The sequence below is a fragment of the Medicago truncatula genome, chromosome 2 (assembly GCF_003473485.1).
Source record: "Medicago truncatula cultivar Jemalong A17 chromosome 2, MtrunA17r5.0-ANR, whole genome shotgun sequence".
NCBI classification, from domain to species: domain Eukaryota; kingdom Viridiplantae; phylum Streptophyta; class Magnoliopsida; order Fabales; family Fabaceae; genus Medicago; species Medicago truncatula.
Genome location: NC_053043.1, coordinates 3696752 through 3715397, shown reverse-complemented (window position 1 = coordinate 3715397; position 18646 = coordinate 3696752). Strand labels below are relative to the sequence as shown.

Below are 18646 nucleotides of genomic sequence, written 5' to 3'. Positions count from 1 at the left end.
TGATCAAAACAAATTTACACCAATCAACTTTTTGCACGGCTCAATGATATACGAAAGAATAAATAAAATATGAAAACTGTTACAGCTTTAGGATTACTCACAAAAACTAAAATAATTGAAATGCATCAATTATTTTCAACTCCTGTACCAGAAGCTAAAATAACAATTGTGTCAAAACCTTACCATCAGTTAAAATTCAGTCATCATGACCTCTACTATACTCCACATAACAAAAGACGATTTTTCTACAGCCATGCAACATAACAAATTTTGGTACATAATCCAATAACAATTGGAAAAAAAAAAAAAAAACCCTTAAAATGCATAATCATGAAAAAAGGAAGAAAACCATCTATGATGAAGCAAAAATTAAAACGGTGTCGAAAAATGAAGCCCTTAAGCCATAAAAATCAGTCAACTCAAGTCATGCATGGTCTCAGAACCATGAAAAAAGATAGAAAATGACCTTTTTTTTTTTTTTGTGGTGACCGGGGTTTGAACTCCGAACCTTGCATATTTTATGCATTGTCCTACCAACTAAGCTAAGCTCACGAGGACGAAGAAAATGACCTCTTATGAAGAAGAAAGTGAAACAGTGTTCCCGACTGAACTTAGATACCGTTTGGTCAAGGTTTTTTACAGTCTAAAAGTTACTTCAAAACAAAGTAAAAATAAAGGTCTTTAATAAAGAAACTAAAGTTATTTGGTTTTTTTGTTTTGTTAGTTTTAAAGCTATTTAAGTTTAATGTTGTTTGGCAAAATATTGTACAAACTTTGAATTTATTATTTTTTATATGGTGTCTGGGGTTCGAACTCCGGACTTGGCATGTATTTATGCATTGTTCCTATCAACTGAGCTAAACTCATGAGGACAAAACTTTGAATTTATTATTAATTAACATAATAAATAAATAAAATGTTTAGAATAATTTATGAAGGCTAAAAATGTTAAAAAAATAAAAGATATTTTTTTTACAAATACGATATTTACTCAATAACGTTTATTTTGTGTAACATGAATACAAATTAGTATCATCATATAAATAACTTGTTAAATATTTGAATAGGAGAAACAATTTAAGGAGTCTGGAATAATAATATAAATAATATCAAAATATTTGATTTTTTCTATTTCAATTATACTCTATAACAAATTTCGTTATAAGAATACCATATTTTTTGTGTCTTTCAAAAAGATAAGAATATATATTATATGATATTATATTTGTTACATTGTTGGTGTCATGGAAACAGACATGTTTAATTTTTTTGAACATGAAAATGATATGCATAGATTGTTACGATATAAAGGTGCAATATATATATATATATATATATATACCTTTTTAGGCATCTATACCTTTTTTTGAAGAAAAGACATCTACAATTTTACTTTTAATTAAAATTTAAATTTTATAAAAATAATCATATGCATTATGCAACGCTAAAAAAAATTATACACATTAGCGTAAAAAAAAAACAGACACACATAAAGAATTACTCTAAACGCTAATGTGTATGTGCGTATATATTTGCGAGGTTGAAGAAAGAAAATACAAATATTTGATATCATTAAATGATAGCGTGAATAAAAATATTTGTGAAGTTGTGATGATTAAACGATATTGAAATTATAAGTGATAAAAAGATAATAAAATTCCTTTGAAAAAAAGGTAATAAAATTAAATGGAACCTCCTTAAAAAAAATTAAATTGAACGCTTCAAATTAAATGGAAGAAAAAAATATATTGAAGTATAATATTAAAAAATAAAAAAAAAGGTTCCCAACGTGAATTGAAGAGAGATGCTTGTGAAATAAATTGTCGAGAAGTAGTTTTTTGAAGAAGCATTCAACAACTTTTGGTCAAAGTTCATTGCATTCAATTTTATGCATTAAAAAAGGTACATTTTTTAGAAAGTACTTAATTGATATTGTATTTGACCTAACTTCTCCTTAAAAATATAGGGAAGTTGAAAAAAAAAACCGGGTCAAACGGTATCTTAATTTCCCACAACGGCAGTGTAGAAACAACTGAATTTGGGAGAAAAAAATTGGAAAATAGTTAAAAATAAAAAAAATTGAAAAATAGTTTAAAAAAATCGGTGAGGTAGCACCTAACCAAACAACACTAAAAAAAATTATATGCATCAGCGTAACAAAAAAACAGACAGACGGACATAAAATATTACTCTAAACGTTAATGTGTGTGTATATATTCGCGAGGTTGAAGAAAGGAAATAAAAATATTTGGTATCATTAAATGACAGCGTGAATAAAAATATTTGTGAGGTTGTGATGATTAAACAATATTGAAATTAAAATAATTAATATTGTGTTTGACCCAACTTCTCCTTAAAAATTTAGAGAAGTTGGAAAAAAGTCGGGTCAAGCGATACCTTAATCTCCCACAACGGTAATGTAGAAGCCACTGAATTTGGGAGAAAAAATTGGAAAATAGTTAAAACTAAAAAATAAAAAAATCGGTGAGGTAGCACCCAACCAAGCAACACCAAAAAAAATTATATGCATTATCGTAACAAAAAAATAGACAAACAGACATATAATATTACTCTAAACATTAATGTGTGTGTATATTCGCGAGGTTGAAGAAAGGAAATAAAAATATTTGATATCATTAAATGACAACGTGAATAAATATATCTGTGAGGTTGTGATGATTAAACAATATTGAAATTAAAATAATTGATATTGTGTTTGACCTAACTTCTCCTTAAAAATGTAGAGAATTTGGAAAAAAGCCGGGTCAAACGATACCTTAATCTCCCACAACGGCAATGTAGAAGCAACTGAATTTGGGAGAAAAAATTGAAAAATAGTTAAAAACATAAAAATTGGAAAATAGTTAAAAGTTATTAAAAATTAGAAAATAATTTAAAAAATTGGTGAGGGGCAAAATGGAAAATTTGGCATAAAAAAGATGAGGTGGCACCAAACCAAACCCACCAATTAGAAAATTACTTAAATGCCCATTCCAGGGACAAAATGGGAATTTCATATGGTATCAATTTTAATAGAGTAAATAAATAGATTATCAAATCATAAACATCATAACAAAGACCTTGTGATACAGTATAATTGAATGATGATGTTAAACTTTTAAACACTTTCAACACTGATTTGAGAGGCTTATGTTAGCGATCTTACCATTAAAATTATTGAGCTCTAACAACTTACAAAATTATAAGTGGAGTTAAATACATTTTAACAGTGAAATCATTAATATAACCATCTCATATTTTGTTTCATACATGAGAGAATCAATGTGGTAGTGGCAAATTAATGGTTAGAATTTCATTGAAAAAAAATTGCACGAAATCTCCCACATTTGTATGAGAAATTAGGTGAGGTTTAGCATGGGAAGACTACTTTTTTTTTCCACCATGGGAAAGTTAGTTTTTGACCATTAGATCAAACCAAGAACACATCCTTATCATACTCCTTCATCACTAGATTTTATAATTTTATTATTTTAAAAATAAAAAAATATTTCGAAATTAAAATAAAAATTAAAAAATAAAAGTCTGATTAATACAAAACAAATATTTTCAGAAATTTTTACATTTTTTTTGAAATAAAAAAATTCTAAAAAAATATGGAAATTAATTTTTGAAAATTAAAAAAATTTAATCTTCGAAAATCATAATTAAATTTTTTGAAAACAAGTTTATTTATATTTTTTAAAATTTTGTAAAATTAATTTCCATATTTTTAAATGTTTATTTTAATTTCAAAATATATTTTTTGTTTTTAAAATAATAAAATTACAAAATCTAGTGATGAGGGAGTATGATATGGATGTGTTCTTGGTTTGATCTAATGGTCAAAAACTAACTTTCCCATGGTGGGAAAAAAGTAGCTTTCCTATGCTAAACCTCACCGAGAAATTATATAGCAAAGATAGTAAAACAAAAAAAATTATCAACTACAAAGCACAATTTGCTTGTTTTTAATAAATTGATCGTGACAACATATAATTGCCTACATCTGTAAAAAGGGAGGGGGCTGGTTTGATGAGAGGGTAGTGAAGAAGGTAGGAGATGGGTTGAATACCTTGTTTTGGTATGATAGGTGGATAGGAGGTATTCCGTTGTTTAGGCGGTTTGAACGTTTATTTAGCTTAGCACTTAATAAGCTAAGTACGGTGTCAGATATGTTCATGCGTGGCTGGGAGGTAGGAGGTGATGCGTGGAGCTGGAGGAGACCGTTGTGGGTGTGGGAGGAGGAGATGTTAGGCAAGTGTTGCCTGTTACTTAATACTTTTATTGTGCATACTGATGTTTCTGACAGGTGGCAGTGGCTCCCGGACATTGGGGGAGGCTACACAGTAAGCAATGCGTATAAGAACTTAATGTTTCAGGCTGCCCCTTTGATTACCGTGACAGATGATCTCGTTTGGCACAAGTATATCCCTCTGAAGGTGTCCATTCTAGCTTGGCGACTTCTTCGCGATAGGCTGCCCACGAAGACCAATCTCTTGCGGCGCGGCATTGTCCACCCCGAGGCTATCAGGTGTGTCGCGGGGTGTGGCTTCGACGAAACGGCACATCATTTGTTTCTTCATTGTGATTTTTTTTGCGGCCTTTGGCAGCATATCAGGAATTGGCTTGGCTTTTCAGGTGTCGATCCGTTTACCATTCATGATCATTTTTATCAGTTTACTAACTCTATTGGTGGGTCGACGAAGCGCCGGACAATCATGCAAATGCTTTGGCTCTTGTGTGTATGGATTATTTGGCACGAAAGAAATAATAGAATTTTCAATAATACACAACTTACTATGATAGATCTTGTAAAAAAGGTTAAGTATAATTCATTGTGGTGGCTGAAAGCTAACAATGCCAACTTTGTTTATGGCACGGGTAGATGGTGGTCGGACCCGTTACTTTGTTTGGGTATCGACTCATTTTTTTTGTAATTATGTAGTGACTGTTTGTTCTTTGGGGTGACCTCTTTAATACACCTTGTGCTATAGAGAATTCATCGCCGTTGTTAATATAATCCATTTTTGATTCTTCAAAAGAAAAAAAGAGTGTTACATTGATAGTATATATAAATATGCTTAAAAGAGTAATGTGTAATTATTCAGTATCACATTGCCATTCTTACTCATGGACCAATTACAAAGTTGTGTTATTGGTTTGTTAGAGCATCTTCAACGGAAGGTTCTTACTTAATAAGGACCACTCCCTATTAAGGATCCTCTATTGGAGAAAGAAAAAATTATGAGTCCCCATTATGGAACGAGTAACTATATAAGGATCCTCTATCTCCTAGGTTACTAATGGGTCTCACGTTTAAAAGAAGTAATAAAATATGTACTATGTGGTCCTGCTTACAAAATAAGTAATATTTTAATAATTAATAGTTGTATTGATTTAAAAAAAAAATTAATAGGTGTTTTAAATATTATTTTATCTATTTGTCATCATTTTAAATAAAATGTAATTCATGCGAGTTATTATTATTATTATTTTTTAACGAAGGAATGTAAAATTTGTAATGTTAATTTTTCCATTTTTAAATTATTAGCAAATGTGGCAGAAATTTAAGTTTATACGAACAAATAAATATTTTATAATTTAATTTTTTTTAAGAATTATAATTAAATATTATGAGGTAATCTATAATTTAATAAATAAATTATTTTTGTTTAATGATGTAAAGTTAGTGGGACCTATATAAGTACTTTTTATTGTAATCCTTATTAATGTATTTCCACCGGAGTCATTGAGTCCTTAATAGGTACTTTTATTAAAATATTATAAATAAATGATGTGTAATGTGAGGTCCATTTAAAGAGTTCATATTAAAGAACTACCATTGTGGATGCTCTCAGAGTACCATTCTACTCACTTAATTGTACTTTGCTTATAGAAAAAACGATTTTGTGTAATATGCAAAAGTAAATCGGTCGACCAAAAAAAAAAAAATCAGTCTTACACCATATACAAGTGTTTTTCTTCTTCTCATATTTAGCCTATGTTTGCTTTGGCGATGAAAATTCCACGTTAGGCCAAAATTACGTTAACTCCCCACGTTTGCAATGTAGTTAGGAATACTAGCTTCTTAAGATCATGTTGAACTTTGCATAGCAAGAATACAAGGTTCAACGTCAATCTAAACATCGATGAGTCTCATCATAATTTATTTAGTTTAATATAAAATTAATTTATGAAATAGTGGAAATTCATATGCAAACTTATCTCATTTGCATATTTTAGAATAGAAAAAAATAAAAAATAAAAAATCAAACAAGTCATATTTGAGATTCCCAATCCCAATCAAACACGCTTGGCTTAACTGTCTTTATCTACAACAGCAGTATCTCTTGTCTGTTGTCTCATACTGTTCTTTTTCCATTCTTGTTGTTCGTTATAACAACAATAACCATACCTTTCCCATTTCTCAAAACTGCAAAACTTCACAAACAGAGAGAGAGAGAGAGAAAAAAAAAGTGTCTCTAAAATGGTTCCAAAGTTCAGTGGTGGCGTTGATGATGATGGTGGAACTGGGCGTGGAACTAAGCCTATCTGAATTAACAACACAACCCACCTTTTCAAACTGTAAAAAAAATCAAATTTTTAGTTTCAACTTGTTATGTTATGTTCATTTTTCGAGTGTTTAAAATCATGGGCTATCTTGGTTTCTTAGCTTGGCTCTATAAACTCTAATTCTAGCTTTTATGGGACCAACCTTCGTGGTGGTCCAAATGGTACAATCACTTCCTCTACAAGTTCATCATTTTTTTGCATAACTTTTTACTTTTTTATTGAGGTTAATGGTTCATAAGTTTCTGTGTAAACTCATTATATTGTTAGATTTTTGGTATTTGATTGTGTTTTGAATTCATTACTGTTGTTTTCTATGGAACATGATAAAGCTCCAAGTACTTTCATATGAATTCTGAAGGTTTGATATTTATATAATCAAAAGGGCTATTTTGTATTATTTTTCCAACAAATATTAAATATCATTACTCTCCTTGGAAAGTTTTGATTTCTCTTCTGTGTTGTGTCTAGTGGCTGCTTTACCAACCGACTTTTATGTTGGATGCTAGAAGCAGCTATATTGACTTACACACATAGGAATCTTAGTAAAGTGATTAGTTATTAATTTTTTAAAATGTTTTCAAGTTTTATTTAATCAAAACATAGAGATTCTTTCAGATTTTTTTCTTTTATGTGGAAATAAAGATTTCAGTTCATGAAAAGTAGTTCAAAATGTTGTCAGCTTAGTTTATGGATATATGTTAATTTTGTTGTTTTCATTTGCTTTTTCTTATTGAAAATGATTAGAGAAAATACTCACTTGTCTTCTTGTTGCAGGTTCAAAAGAAATGATCTGGTATTAAAAGCTCTTTCGACTTTTGGCAATTGCAGTCGTGTTTTGAATCGGACTTTGTTCTGTCAGAAAGTATATGTTTGATTTGTTTTCTGATGATATTCTTGATTTCAACTTCAAAATTTTGTTGATTCTGGATATCGATCAATCTCCCTTAATACCAGATAGATCTGGTAGAGTGTTTAGCTTCACCGTGGGGCAAATCTCCTTTGGCAATATAGTTTCTGAGTCTCAATCTTGGAAGAGGCAAATTTGTTAACTACTATCTGGAAATTACTTATGTTTGAAGATTCAGCTGTATCGGGCAAATCTCCTTTGGCAAAAGTTACTTAATTTTCTTTGTGTTGATTCTTAGCATATCAAAATAGTAGTTTTCATCTTCTATGAAAGTATCACCTTTCTAAAGTTATTCCACACTTTCACTAGGACAAATCTCCTTTGGCATCTTTTGATTATCTTAGTCGGTTTCCTCAACCTTGTTTAAAGTCTCCTTCCAAAAAATCACAAAAAAATCTGATAGTTGTAGCTCCTTGATACTAGTTTTGCAAACCTCTCTAGTTTCTTTCTGTGTAAATTCCAGTGCAAACTGGGCAAATCTCCTTTGGCAATTCGGAGTCATAATAGACTCCAGTTATCCCTGTCCTGTTGGGCAAATCTCCTTTGGCATTTAATTTTTCAGTTTCAGTGGTGAAGGTATTCTTTCTTTTCAAGAAACTGGCTTTGTATCTGTGACAAGCATAGGTATCAATCAGACACATTTTGTATTATATACAGAATATCCTCTGAAGTTGGTATCGACTCATCCGTTGTTGATTGCAATACATACGGACTCTGGTGTTTAATGTTTCTACTAGCTTGGAAAGGTAAGGATCTTCTTGAATCCTTATTTATTTGGAATATTCCTTTAAGGATTTGTTGAGATTTCACTTCCTAACAATACTATTATTTCCTACTTTTATTGTGTCTTGAAGTTATTTTCTTGTAGCATTGATGTTAACTGTGACAAATTATGACAGGCATATAGTTGATGGAAGCTCAGATGACTGATTCAGACTGGGAGTCTTCCAGTGAGAGCAGCGGCAGTGACGATCAAGAGGATATTGATTTTCTCTATGGTGGCCAAGCTCAGAGCATATTATCAAGTTTAGAGGAAAGCATCGGTAGGATAAATGATTTCCTCTCATTCGAGAGAACATTTGCATACGGCGATGTTGTGTGCTCCTTGTCAGACCCATCTGGACAGATGGGGAGGGTCGTAAGTGTTGACGTGTTAGTGGATTTGGAAAACATTCAAGGAAATGTATTAAAAAATGTGAACTCCAAGAAACTTCTGAAGATTCGTTCCATTTCGGAAGGTGATTGCGTAATTAACGGTCCGTGGCTTGGTCAGGTTCAAAGGGTGGTGGACAGATTAAGTGTATTGTTTGATGACGGGACTAAGTACGAGATCACTACCTTGGAAAATGATAAGATTTTAGCACAAAATCCTAATTTTCTTGAAGATTTGCAGTATCCATACTATCCAGGGCAGAGAGTGAAGGTTAAGTCCTCGACCGCTTCTAAATCAGCTAGATGGCTATGTGACAATTGGAGAGACAATCATGATGAAGGAACTGTTTGTTCTGTGGAAGCAGGTTTGGTGTATGTTAATTGGCTTGCCTCGGTTCCTTTAGGTTCTAATTCAAATGTGAATACTCCTCCATGCTGGCAAGATTCCAAAAACTTGACCTTACTGTCGTGTTTTCCGCATGCAAACTGGCAACTTGGTGACTGGTGTATGCTTCCGGTTGCAGACCAAAAGGAACAAGTTGAACAGATGATTCGAGATTCATCCGATAGTTATCTTCCTAATAAGCATAGTATGGCTAGAGAATGTAGGAGAAGAAACCTTAACTCTAGCAGGGATGAATTGTTTATAATTGGGAAGATAAAGACCAAAGTTGATATTATATGGCAAAATGGGGAACATACTTTGGGCTCAGATCCGCAGAATTTAGTTCCTGTGAATGTCATAAACACTCATGAATTTTGGCCTCATCAGTTTGTGATGGAAAAAGGTACTTCTGATGATGATAAATCTAGCAATCAAAGATGGGGTGTCATTCTATCGGTCGATGCAAAAGAGCATACGGTAAACGTACAATGGAGAACAGCTCCTACATCCAAGCCAGATGATTTGGCAGGAGAACCAACGACGGAAACTGTGAGTGCCTATGAACTTGTTGAGCACCCAGATTTTTCCTGTTGTTTTGGCGATATTGTGTTCAAGGCGGCTCAAAAACAGCCCGGTTACCTAGCTGAAAAATATAATGCAAATTCAATGAGTGACTTGAATGTGGAAGCTCCTCTGAAAAACCTGTACCAAATCAGTTATCCGAATAGCTCTGTAGGTAACTGTCACCTGTCCTGCATTGGCAATGTTACTGGTTTCAAAGATGGTCATGTGGAGGTGAAATGGGCTACTGGTTTAATGACCAAGGTATGCTGTCAACTTTTTGTGAATATATTGCAGTTAATGATGCTACTTTCTATATATAGTGATGTTAGTCGTGAATTTTATGATGTTACATTATTTTGAACAGGTTGCACCCTATGAAATATTTCGGATTGGTAAACATGAAGCTTCGACTGCAACTCCTGTTTCTTATGAAACAAGTATTGAGGAGTTGGCTGAAGAGATTACTGAACATGGAAATCTACCTTCTGACCAGAAGGGAAAGGTAAGGGAAATAATATAACTTTTAAACTTGTCAAAAATAACATCTAAAAATAACATTTTTCAATGAGATTAGTTGTCGAGATTAACATTAGGATTGTCTAATCATAAGCTGAATCTCACTTTGATGATCAGGGATTGTCAGATTGTAACAGTGATAGAGATAAATGTGAAAAGCATCAAGGAGAGAGTAGTTCGTTTTCCCTTCCTCAAGCTGCCCTTGAACTTTTCTCTAGCATTAAAGCCGGCATTTTCCAAAAACTTGGCATGACATCATTTTATGGAGCTGTTTCCACAGTCCCTACATTTGAAGAGGGAAATGCGCCCGATTTTGTTGACAAGAAAGATTTGGAAACTTGTGGCCCTGAGACTGATTCACATCCTGCGAGCAGGTTGCAGTCTACTGAAGACCCAACTCCATATGGTGAAGTTATTAGGATTCATGAGAGGAGCAGTGCTCCGGTTTCTTTAGACAGCAATGGTTCAGATCAGTTGAAGCGGTTTGATGTAATTGATACTTGTTTAGATCACCACTTTTTCAATGAGAGAAAAGGGTTGCCAATATCTCAGGTTATAAAATTGACACATCACTTAAGTAACATAATTATATTGAAAGCATTTTGGCTTATTTTTTCCCTCTCCTTTGCTCCTTTGTAGGTTAAGAAAGATTGGGCGAAAAAGGTACAGCAAGAATGGAGCATCCTGGAGAAAAACCTTCCTGGTGCATACTTCTCACTTTATTATTATAACTATCTCAGTCAAATTAAACCAACCAAACTATCTCACTAAATAAGCAATGTTTATTGTCAATTAATATTTAATCTGAAAATAAGTAGCCTATTGAGTAAATAAATGTCCGAGTTAATTTACTTGCAAGAAAGGGAAATCACTCGAAATATGCTGTAATATCCATCACAGTTTCTGCTAATTGACATACAATCTTTATATGCTTAAACAGAAACTATTTATGTCCGTGTTTTCGAAGATAGAATGGATCTCATGCGAGCAGCCATTGTTGGTGCGTCAGGGACACCTTATCATGACGGGTTATTTTTCTTCGATATATGTTTCCCTCCCGAGTATCCCAATGAACCACCTGTAAGCTTTTGAATGTATTTTTTTGGGTTCTCTGTGAATTATATTACTTTTATGCTTCAACAATTTCTCATTCTATCATTATGGCCTTTGAAATCTTTTGCAGATGGTACACTACATTTCTGGCGGATTAAGAATAAATCCTAATTTGTATGAGTCGGGGAAAGTGTGTTTGAGTCTCCTAAATACGTGGAGTGGTACCGCGACTGAAGTGTGGAACCCTGGAGCCTCCACAGTTCTTCAAGTCCTTCTCTCTCTGCAGGCTCTTGTCCTTAACGAAAAGCCTTATTTTAATGAAGCTGGATATGACCAACAAATTGGTAGAGCTGAAGGAGAGAAAAACTCTGTGAGTTACAATGAGAATGCTTTCCTCCTCACCTGCAAATCCATGTTAGGTCTACTAAGAAAGCCGCCGGGGGTAAAATAACTATACTTCTTTACTTTGATTTTGCCTTTATTATAACACTGGAACATGATTTCCTAGGAAACAATTGACAATAACTCATTGCATGTCTTGGACTGTGTATCTCTATTTAATAGAGCGCAATTATTAGTATTTTGTAGTTAGAAATGGAGAGGCTAGGCTAAACCCACTTGGGTTGGTCTGATGGTATTGGCTTGGGACCTTGGAGAGTGCTCCTCTCAAGGTCTCTGGTTCGATTCTCCTCGGTGCCAATTTCGGCGGGTTAGTTTGGCTTCTATAAAAAGAGAAATGGAGAGGCTATGTTGAGATGTGTGCATGATCCTTGATTTCCAATTAACATTAGTTTCTTAAGTTTTCAGTTTTCATTCATAAATTTACTGTAGTTGATTAACACTGAGGCTATAATATTTCCAAGTATACTCTATCCATTTCACAATAATGATCATCATGAGGTTTTTAGTTTCTTTCAAATTAATTTTCATTTTATTAAACTAAAAAGGCATCGATCGATTACTTTTTTTTCGACTTTATCCTTATCTTTTCATATCCTCCCCAAGTGGAATAAGAGTAATATAGTCGAATAAATTTATATTTACTTGTCATTGAGGATATTTAATGATTCTCTCAATCTTCACACGAAACAACTTTGAAATTGTAACTAAACTGATTGTTATTGCAGCATTTTGAGGCATTGGTGGAAGAACATTTTCGACAACACTCAAAACATATACTCATTGCTTGTAAGGCATATCTTGAAGGAGCTCCTATTGGAGGTGAACAAATTGAGCATGAAAACCAGAAGGGAACTTCAACAGGATTTAAAATTATGCTTGCTAAACTCCTCCCTAAGCTTGTTGAGGCATTTTCTGATAAGGGAATCGATTGCTCCCAGTTTGTTGACATCCAAAAATGAAAACTCGACGAAGTTGAGTTCACCATCAAGGTTTCTGGTTCCAACCTAATGTGTAATATTAATTTGTTTTCATGTATCTGTATAATATATCAAGTTAAGCTTGAAGAATGAAATTGTAACAAAAATAAAAACCTTGTGGTGTGTGTGTCATATGGCTTGCATATGTGAAAATTTATAATGAGAATAAAAACAGTTAATTCTGTGACCAGTCTTATCATGTCTCTATGGTATCAGAAATATAAATGAACACAAAAAGTGACACCGACGCCGTATTTCTATCCGATCGGTGGTTCGGATTGGCATTTTTTTATAATTTTTTAGCTTGCATCGGGGTTCCGTGCAAGACTCACACTGCTTGTATCACCACAGTTGTCGCATACGGTATTGGTAAAAATTGTGTTTAAAACAGGAGTGTTCTTACGCTATATAATGCTTGTCCATACTGATTTGCTTGGCTTTTCCTAAGTTTGCAAGAATTACTTAATTTATGTGAATAATACTGCTTCAGCCATCACTGATGTCAATAATTATTCAGTGAAACAATATTGACTCAATATCATTATTAGATTTTGAATAGCTTCTGAGATGTTATTCAATGTGATGGACAGATATAAATAAACTTGGTTTTAACTAATAACGATGCATCAATATTGTGTTGAGAATGAAAAGGTTGAAATTGAATGCAAGTTATGTGGGAACAAAATCAGGAAAAAGTTTTTTCTTTTTTCTTTATGAAAGGTATAAAATGAGTTTAAAGGATAAGCATATTTGATTTGTCCAGCAAACAGCATTAACGTGTACATTATTCATTGTCAAATTAATAATCTACCAAACATGGCATAATATAATTAGCAGAAAACTGAATCTCTTAAATATATGGTAAAGGTTTGATCTCAAACTAATATGTTATTTCTTCCAAAAAAAAAAAAAACTCAAACTAATATGTTATCAAAGTTGATTAATCAAGTGAATTTCAAATCTCAACACCTCAAGTGATTAACCATTGAGTCCTCCCAAAACTATACCTTTTGTGTTAGAGTCTAACACAAACTGTGCAGGCACACTAAGTGGGAAGAATATGGGTAATGCTGCAAGTTCCAACCCGCACACTAGCATTTAAAATGCCGTTTTTTTTTCTTCAAGCCATTGTAGTAGTTTTTTTAAGAAAGATGAAATAACAGAAATCACTAGAATCTCACGGTCACAAACTTAGGTGGAGGAGTCAAGATTTGAACTTTGATCACACTCGGTCTAACAATTTCAACATTAGCTGAGACTTATGGATATTATAGTTTTTTACTATTTTGAGTATGCACTTCCCAAACAAAATAGTTTTTGATTTAGAATAATGTTATATGATGTGAAATAGGTGAAGTTTATAGCGCACAAAAGACATATGTCTTACCTTAAGAAGAAGAAAAGACATATTTTATATCATACACAAAAGTGTTTATACCATTGAATCAATAAATTTCACTCTTAAATTAAATAAAAGATATACGGTTCTATGACCTAATTATGGAGAACAGGTTTGTGCATATTAGAAAGTCAATTTACTTTTGTATATATAAGACAAAATCAAATAGAGTAATATTTTAGTTCATACAAAATCATGTCAAGAAACAAACAAAAAGATTCTCTGTGCACAGGATGCATAGTTGTTAGATCAAGATCTCTATTCACATAATCAATCAGAATTCTGATTATTATTATTATTATTATTATAGTATGATATGAAGATCCTTGCTAGCTGGAGATGATTTCAAAGTAAATAATTTACTACTAATTAAAACCAATTAAGAAAAGATGGTTTCATTAAGTCCCTGCTTTGCCTTTTGGTTGAGTTGAGTCACTCACTACAAAACAAACACTTGTTTTCTTTAATTCCAACCTGGCTCACTCCAATGCTTTCTTCTTCCTCAAACACACGCTACCACTTCCAAAACGGAATGAATTAATTTAATTTATGCCAATAAAAAAAACTTGTACACAAAAATATCAATTTTGATATGATATTAATTGCAGTGTTATCAGCAGTTACGCGCAAAAGAGATATCCGATCAAGATTAATATATGCAGTTGCGCGCAGAATTCTCCTAACTAAATACTATAACATAATTCAAAAACCCTAAAACATGAAGCCACCAATGGAGTTTTCTTCAAATTCCTTATTCTTCTTCTTTACGTTCTTCATTTTCTTCTTCTTCTTCTCCTTTGTAGCTTCAAACCCTTCTGATTCATCTTTCAAAACCACCTATTATCATCTCTGCAACGACGTTGTCCCGGCATCCACAACGCCGCCCCATGCTGAAACCTCCTTCGATTTCGCTGAATCTCTCCGAATTATGTCCGGTTACTTCTCCGGCGGCGATCCAATTTTCAACAAATCTGCCGACGAAAATATCTCTAACCGCTTCTCTTTTCACGTCACCTCCGTCCGGAGAACTACCACCGACGGCGTGCACGAATTGCAGGCGAAAGTGACTATCAAGCAAGACAAAGTGGGCTCCGATAGATCGCTGGTTAGGTTTTATCCGGAAGCTAGGGTTTCACATTGGGTGAGGTTTACTCAACGACTGAAGGTTTCTCTCACTGGTTTTTGGTCACAATCTTCTGGTAAGATTTGTATGTTTGGAATAGGTACTTATGGTATGAAAAATATGCAAAATGTTAATGTTGTTCTTAAGCTTCGTTTTCCGAGTAATGTTACAATTTTCGATAGTTTTATTACTGGAACTTTGGAAAGCTTTGATGAAATGAAGAATAGTTTGAATCATTTTGAACCCGTTTCGATAATGGCTTTGTCTCATAGTTCAAATTATAATTTTACAATGATTGGGAAGGAAAATGAAAATGGTAATTGTGTAGCGGGATCAAATGAGGAAAGGTTAAGCCATAGAAATTTGAACCGAGATGCTTGTTCTGTGTTTTTACGACATACTGATAAGTTTCAACTTGATTATGGAAGTCAATGTAATAATGTTAGTTGTAATCCCCTTGGTGGTGCTGGTGGTGTTAAGAATTTGCCTGCTTTCACGCATTTTTATAGTGCTCGATGCGTAGAGAGGCGGAAGATTCAGATGTTGTTGGCTTTTCCTGACTCACTTTACAGTGGCTATGAGTTTCCGTTTCGTCCTAATACAACCTTAATATCTGAAGGGGTGTGGGATGAGAAGGAGAATCGGTTTTGTGGAGTTGCATGCCGGATTTTGAACTTCACAGAAACTCCTTATGTTGGAAATTGCTCGATTAAGTTCACGTTATGGTTTCCTTCTGTGTTGTCTTTGAGAAACAGGAGCACTGTTTTGGGCCGGATATGGAGTGATAAAGTTGTTGGTGAATCTGGCTACTTCAGTAGCATTGGATTTGAGGGTAGCTGGATAGGATCAAGAGGTCTCAGTGGTTTACAATACAAGTATACTGAAATTGACAGAGTAAGAAAATCTTGTGGAGAAAAGGTTACTGCTAGCGGAAAAGGAAAGAAGTATCCAGATGGATACTCTTCTGATACATCATTTAGCATGTCTGTGACAAACAGTAAAGGTCAAGTAGCTCAAGGTTACTCTTCACCACTTTTTGTTGGTGATCGACGTTATAACGGGCAGCCTTATGGTGTTCCATTTGTGCCAACGAATGGAAACTTAAAAGCACACAGTTCACAGTACAACAATTCATTGAATGTCAGCTATATGATTAAGTTTAAACTTTCACCTGATTTTAAGTTTGATAGTGAGGGGTCCGCGACAAAAGTTAAAATTATTGCAGAAGGATTGTACAATAGGAATACTGGAGTTATGTGTCTTGTAGGATGTCGGGATTTGAGGACAAATGGAAAAATACTGTTAAAGAATGAATCTCTGGACTGTGAAATCATGGTTAATATCCAGTTTCCTCCATTGAATGCAAAAGGAGGTGAATTTATTAAAGGGACCATAGAAAGCATGCGACAAAAGGCAGACCCTTATTATTTTGAGCCCCTTCAGTTGTCTTCATATTCTCTATACAGAAACCAAGTAGATGCATCCATTTGGAGAATGGACTTTGAGATAATTATGGTATTGATATCAAACACACTTTCTTGTGTGTTTGTAGGATTGCAACTCCTCCATGTGAAAAAGCACACAGAAGTACTTCCTCGCATTTCCATTGTGATGCTTCTTGTTATTACTCTAGGTCACATGATTCCCCTGGTGCTGAACTTTGAAGCCCTATTCAAGGTGAATCATAATGGTGTGCAGAATGTTTTTCTTGGGAGTGAAGGGTGGCTTGAAGTGAATGAAGTAGTTGTGAGGATGGTGACAATGGTAGCTTTTCTTCTAGAGCTGCGTCTTCTACAACTGACCTGGTCTTCAAGACAGAGTGAGGAAAGCCAGACAGGTTTGTGGGCTTCCGAAAAATGGGTTCTTTATATGACTCTACCATTGTATTTTGGCGGTGGATTGACTGCATGGTTCGTGCACATATGGAAGGATTCTCGCCGGAAAAGCTCACGTCCATTCCATCTTTCACGCCACAGGTTTAGGTTTCCTCGTGGACATCCTTATCCACTTCCTTCGCTCTGGGAAGACTTCAAATCTTATGCTGGTTTACTCCTTGATGGGTTTCTGCTCCCACAAACTCTGTTCAACATAGTGTCTAACTCCGAAGGGAAGGCTTTGGCATCTTCATTTTATTTTGGAACAACCGTTGTTCGTATAATGCCCCATGCATATGATCTCTTTAGAGCTCACAGTTCTGCATGGTACCTTAATATATCATCCATATACGCAGACCATAGAATGGATTTTTATTCCACAGCTTGGGACATCATAATTCCAATTGGTGGTCTTTCATTTGCTGTCCTCATATACCTTCAACAAAGATTTGGAAGCCGCTGCATTCTTCCAAAGAGGTTTAGAAAAACTTCTGCCTATGAGAAAGTACCTGTTATTGGTAATGATGATTTGTGATGATAGCCTAATATTGATTACATTTTGTAAAATGATATTTTTTGTTGAGTATTAGAAGACACTTATTGCAATGGCAGACACTTATTGGTAAAGAGTATAGAATTTTGCCCATATCAAGAAACCTTTTCCTACCATTTAGCATCTTTTGTATAATCTTTTAAGTTTTGCCCAAAACTCGCTGCTATGAGACAAAATGCTGTTCATTTTAGTATTTGGCAAGTTAAAAACTTAAGGTGCATTTGGCAAACTATCATTGTATTTGTGTTCATGGGAAATTTTTGAAGTTATAAATTAATGGGTTAAATATGTTTTTAGTCCTTGTATTTTGCGCCCCTTTGAAGAATAGTCCCTACATTTCATTAAATGTTTTTAAAATCTTCACATTTTATCTCCGTTATCAAAATTAGTCCATGCTGTTAATTTTCTAACGGAATGTTGATGTGGCAGTTAGTGGGTCACAAAATGTAAGGACTATTCTTCAAAGTTACGCAAAATGTAGGGACCAAAAAACATATTTAACCCTAAAATAATTGGGACCCATTAACCGCCACATTAACATCCCGTTAGAGAATTAACTGCAGGGACTAATTTTGATAACGGTGATAAAATGTGAGGATTTTAAAAACATTTAATGAAATGTAGGAACTATTCTTCAAAAGGGCGCAAAATATAAGGACTAAAAATTCAGCCCTAAATTAATTACATATAGCTTTTTTTGGAAAAAATAAAATCATTTGCGTATAAACTACTAAGTATGATCTGCATTTTTGTCAAGTTTTTCCCAAAGCTCCCTGCTACGAGACAATGTTGTTGATTTGTGTATCTGGCAAATTATCACTGTATTTATATTTCTAGGAAATTTTTCAAGTTATATAAAGCAATTGCGTGTAGCTTTTTCCAAAAATAAAATAAAATCAATTGCGTATGTACAGAAGTATATACTATTATTTAATCCATTTTTTTTTTTTTATTTAAATATGATAATTAGATAAATTTTACATAAATAAGTAGACATTTGGCTTGATTCCTTGATAATAAGTTTATGATTTAATTGCTTTAAAAAAAATAAAAATAAAAAAGCTTATGATTGATTCCTCTGAATGAGGCGGAAAGAATAAATAACGTTCAGGTGACTTAAGATAATGTAGCACACATATGGTTGCACGATGGAGGCTCAGTGGTTGAA

At 33.6% G+C, this 18646-nt stretch overlaps 2 protein-coding genes across 2 annotated transcripts; both read left to right on the top strand.

Moving 5' to 3' along the window:
• The first annotated feature begins 6324 nt into the window (after window positions 1-6324).
• On the top strand, window positions 6325-12719 carry LOC11443820 (probable ubiquitin-conjugating enzyme E2 24). Its single transcript, XM_003593526.4, has 9 exons — window positions 6325-6734; window positions 7348-8226; window positions 8380-9842; window positions 9946-10083; window positions 10215-10649; window positions 10737-10800; window positions 11038-11177; window positions 11281-11592; window positions 12278-12719. Exons 3-9 carry the CDS (start codon window positions 8391-8393, stop codon window positions 12509-12511), a joined length of 2775 nt encoding a protein of 924 aa, XP_003593574.3. The 5' UTR covers window positions 6325-6734; window positions 7348-8226; window positions 8380-8390; the 3' UTR covers window positions 12512-12719.
• Window positions 12720-14368: 1649 nt separating this feature from the next.
• Window positions 14369-17707, top strand: LOC11446805 (uncharacterized). Its single transcript, XM_003593525.4, has one exon. It carries the CDS (start codon window positions 14647-14649, stop codon window positions 17458-17460), a length of 2814 nt encoding a protein of 937 aa, XP_003593573.3. The 5' UTR covers window positions 14369-14646; the 3' UTR covers window positions 17461-17707.
• Window positions 17708-18646: the final 939 nt, after the last annotated feature.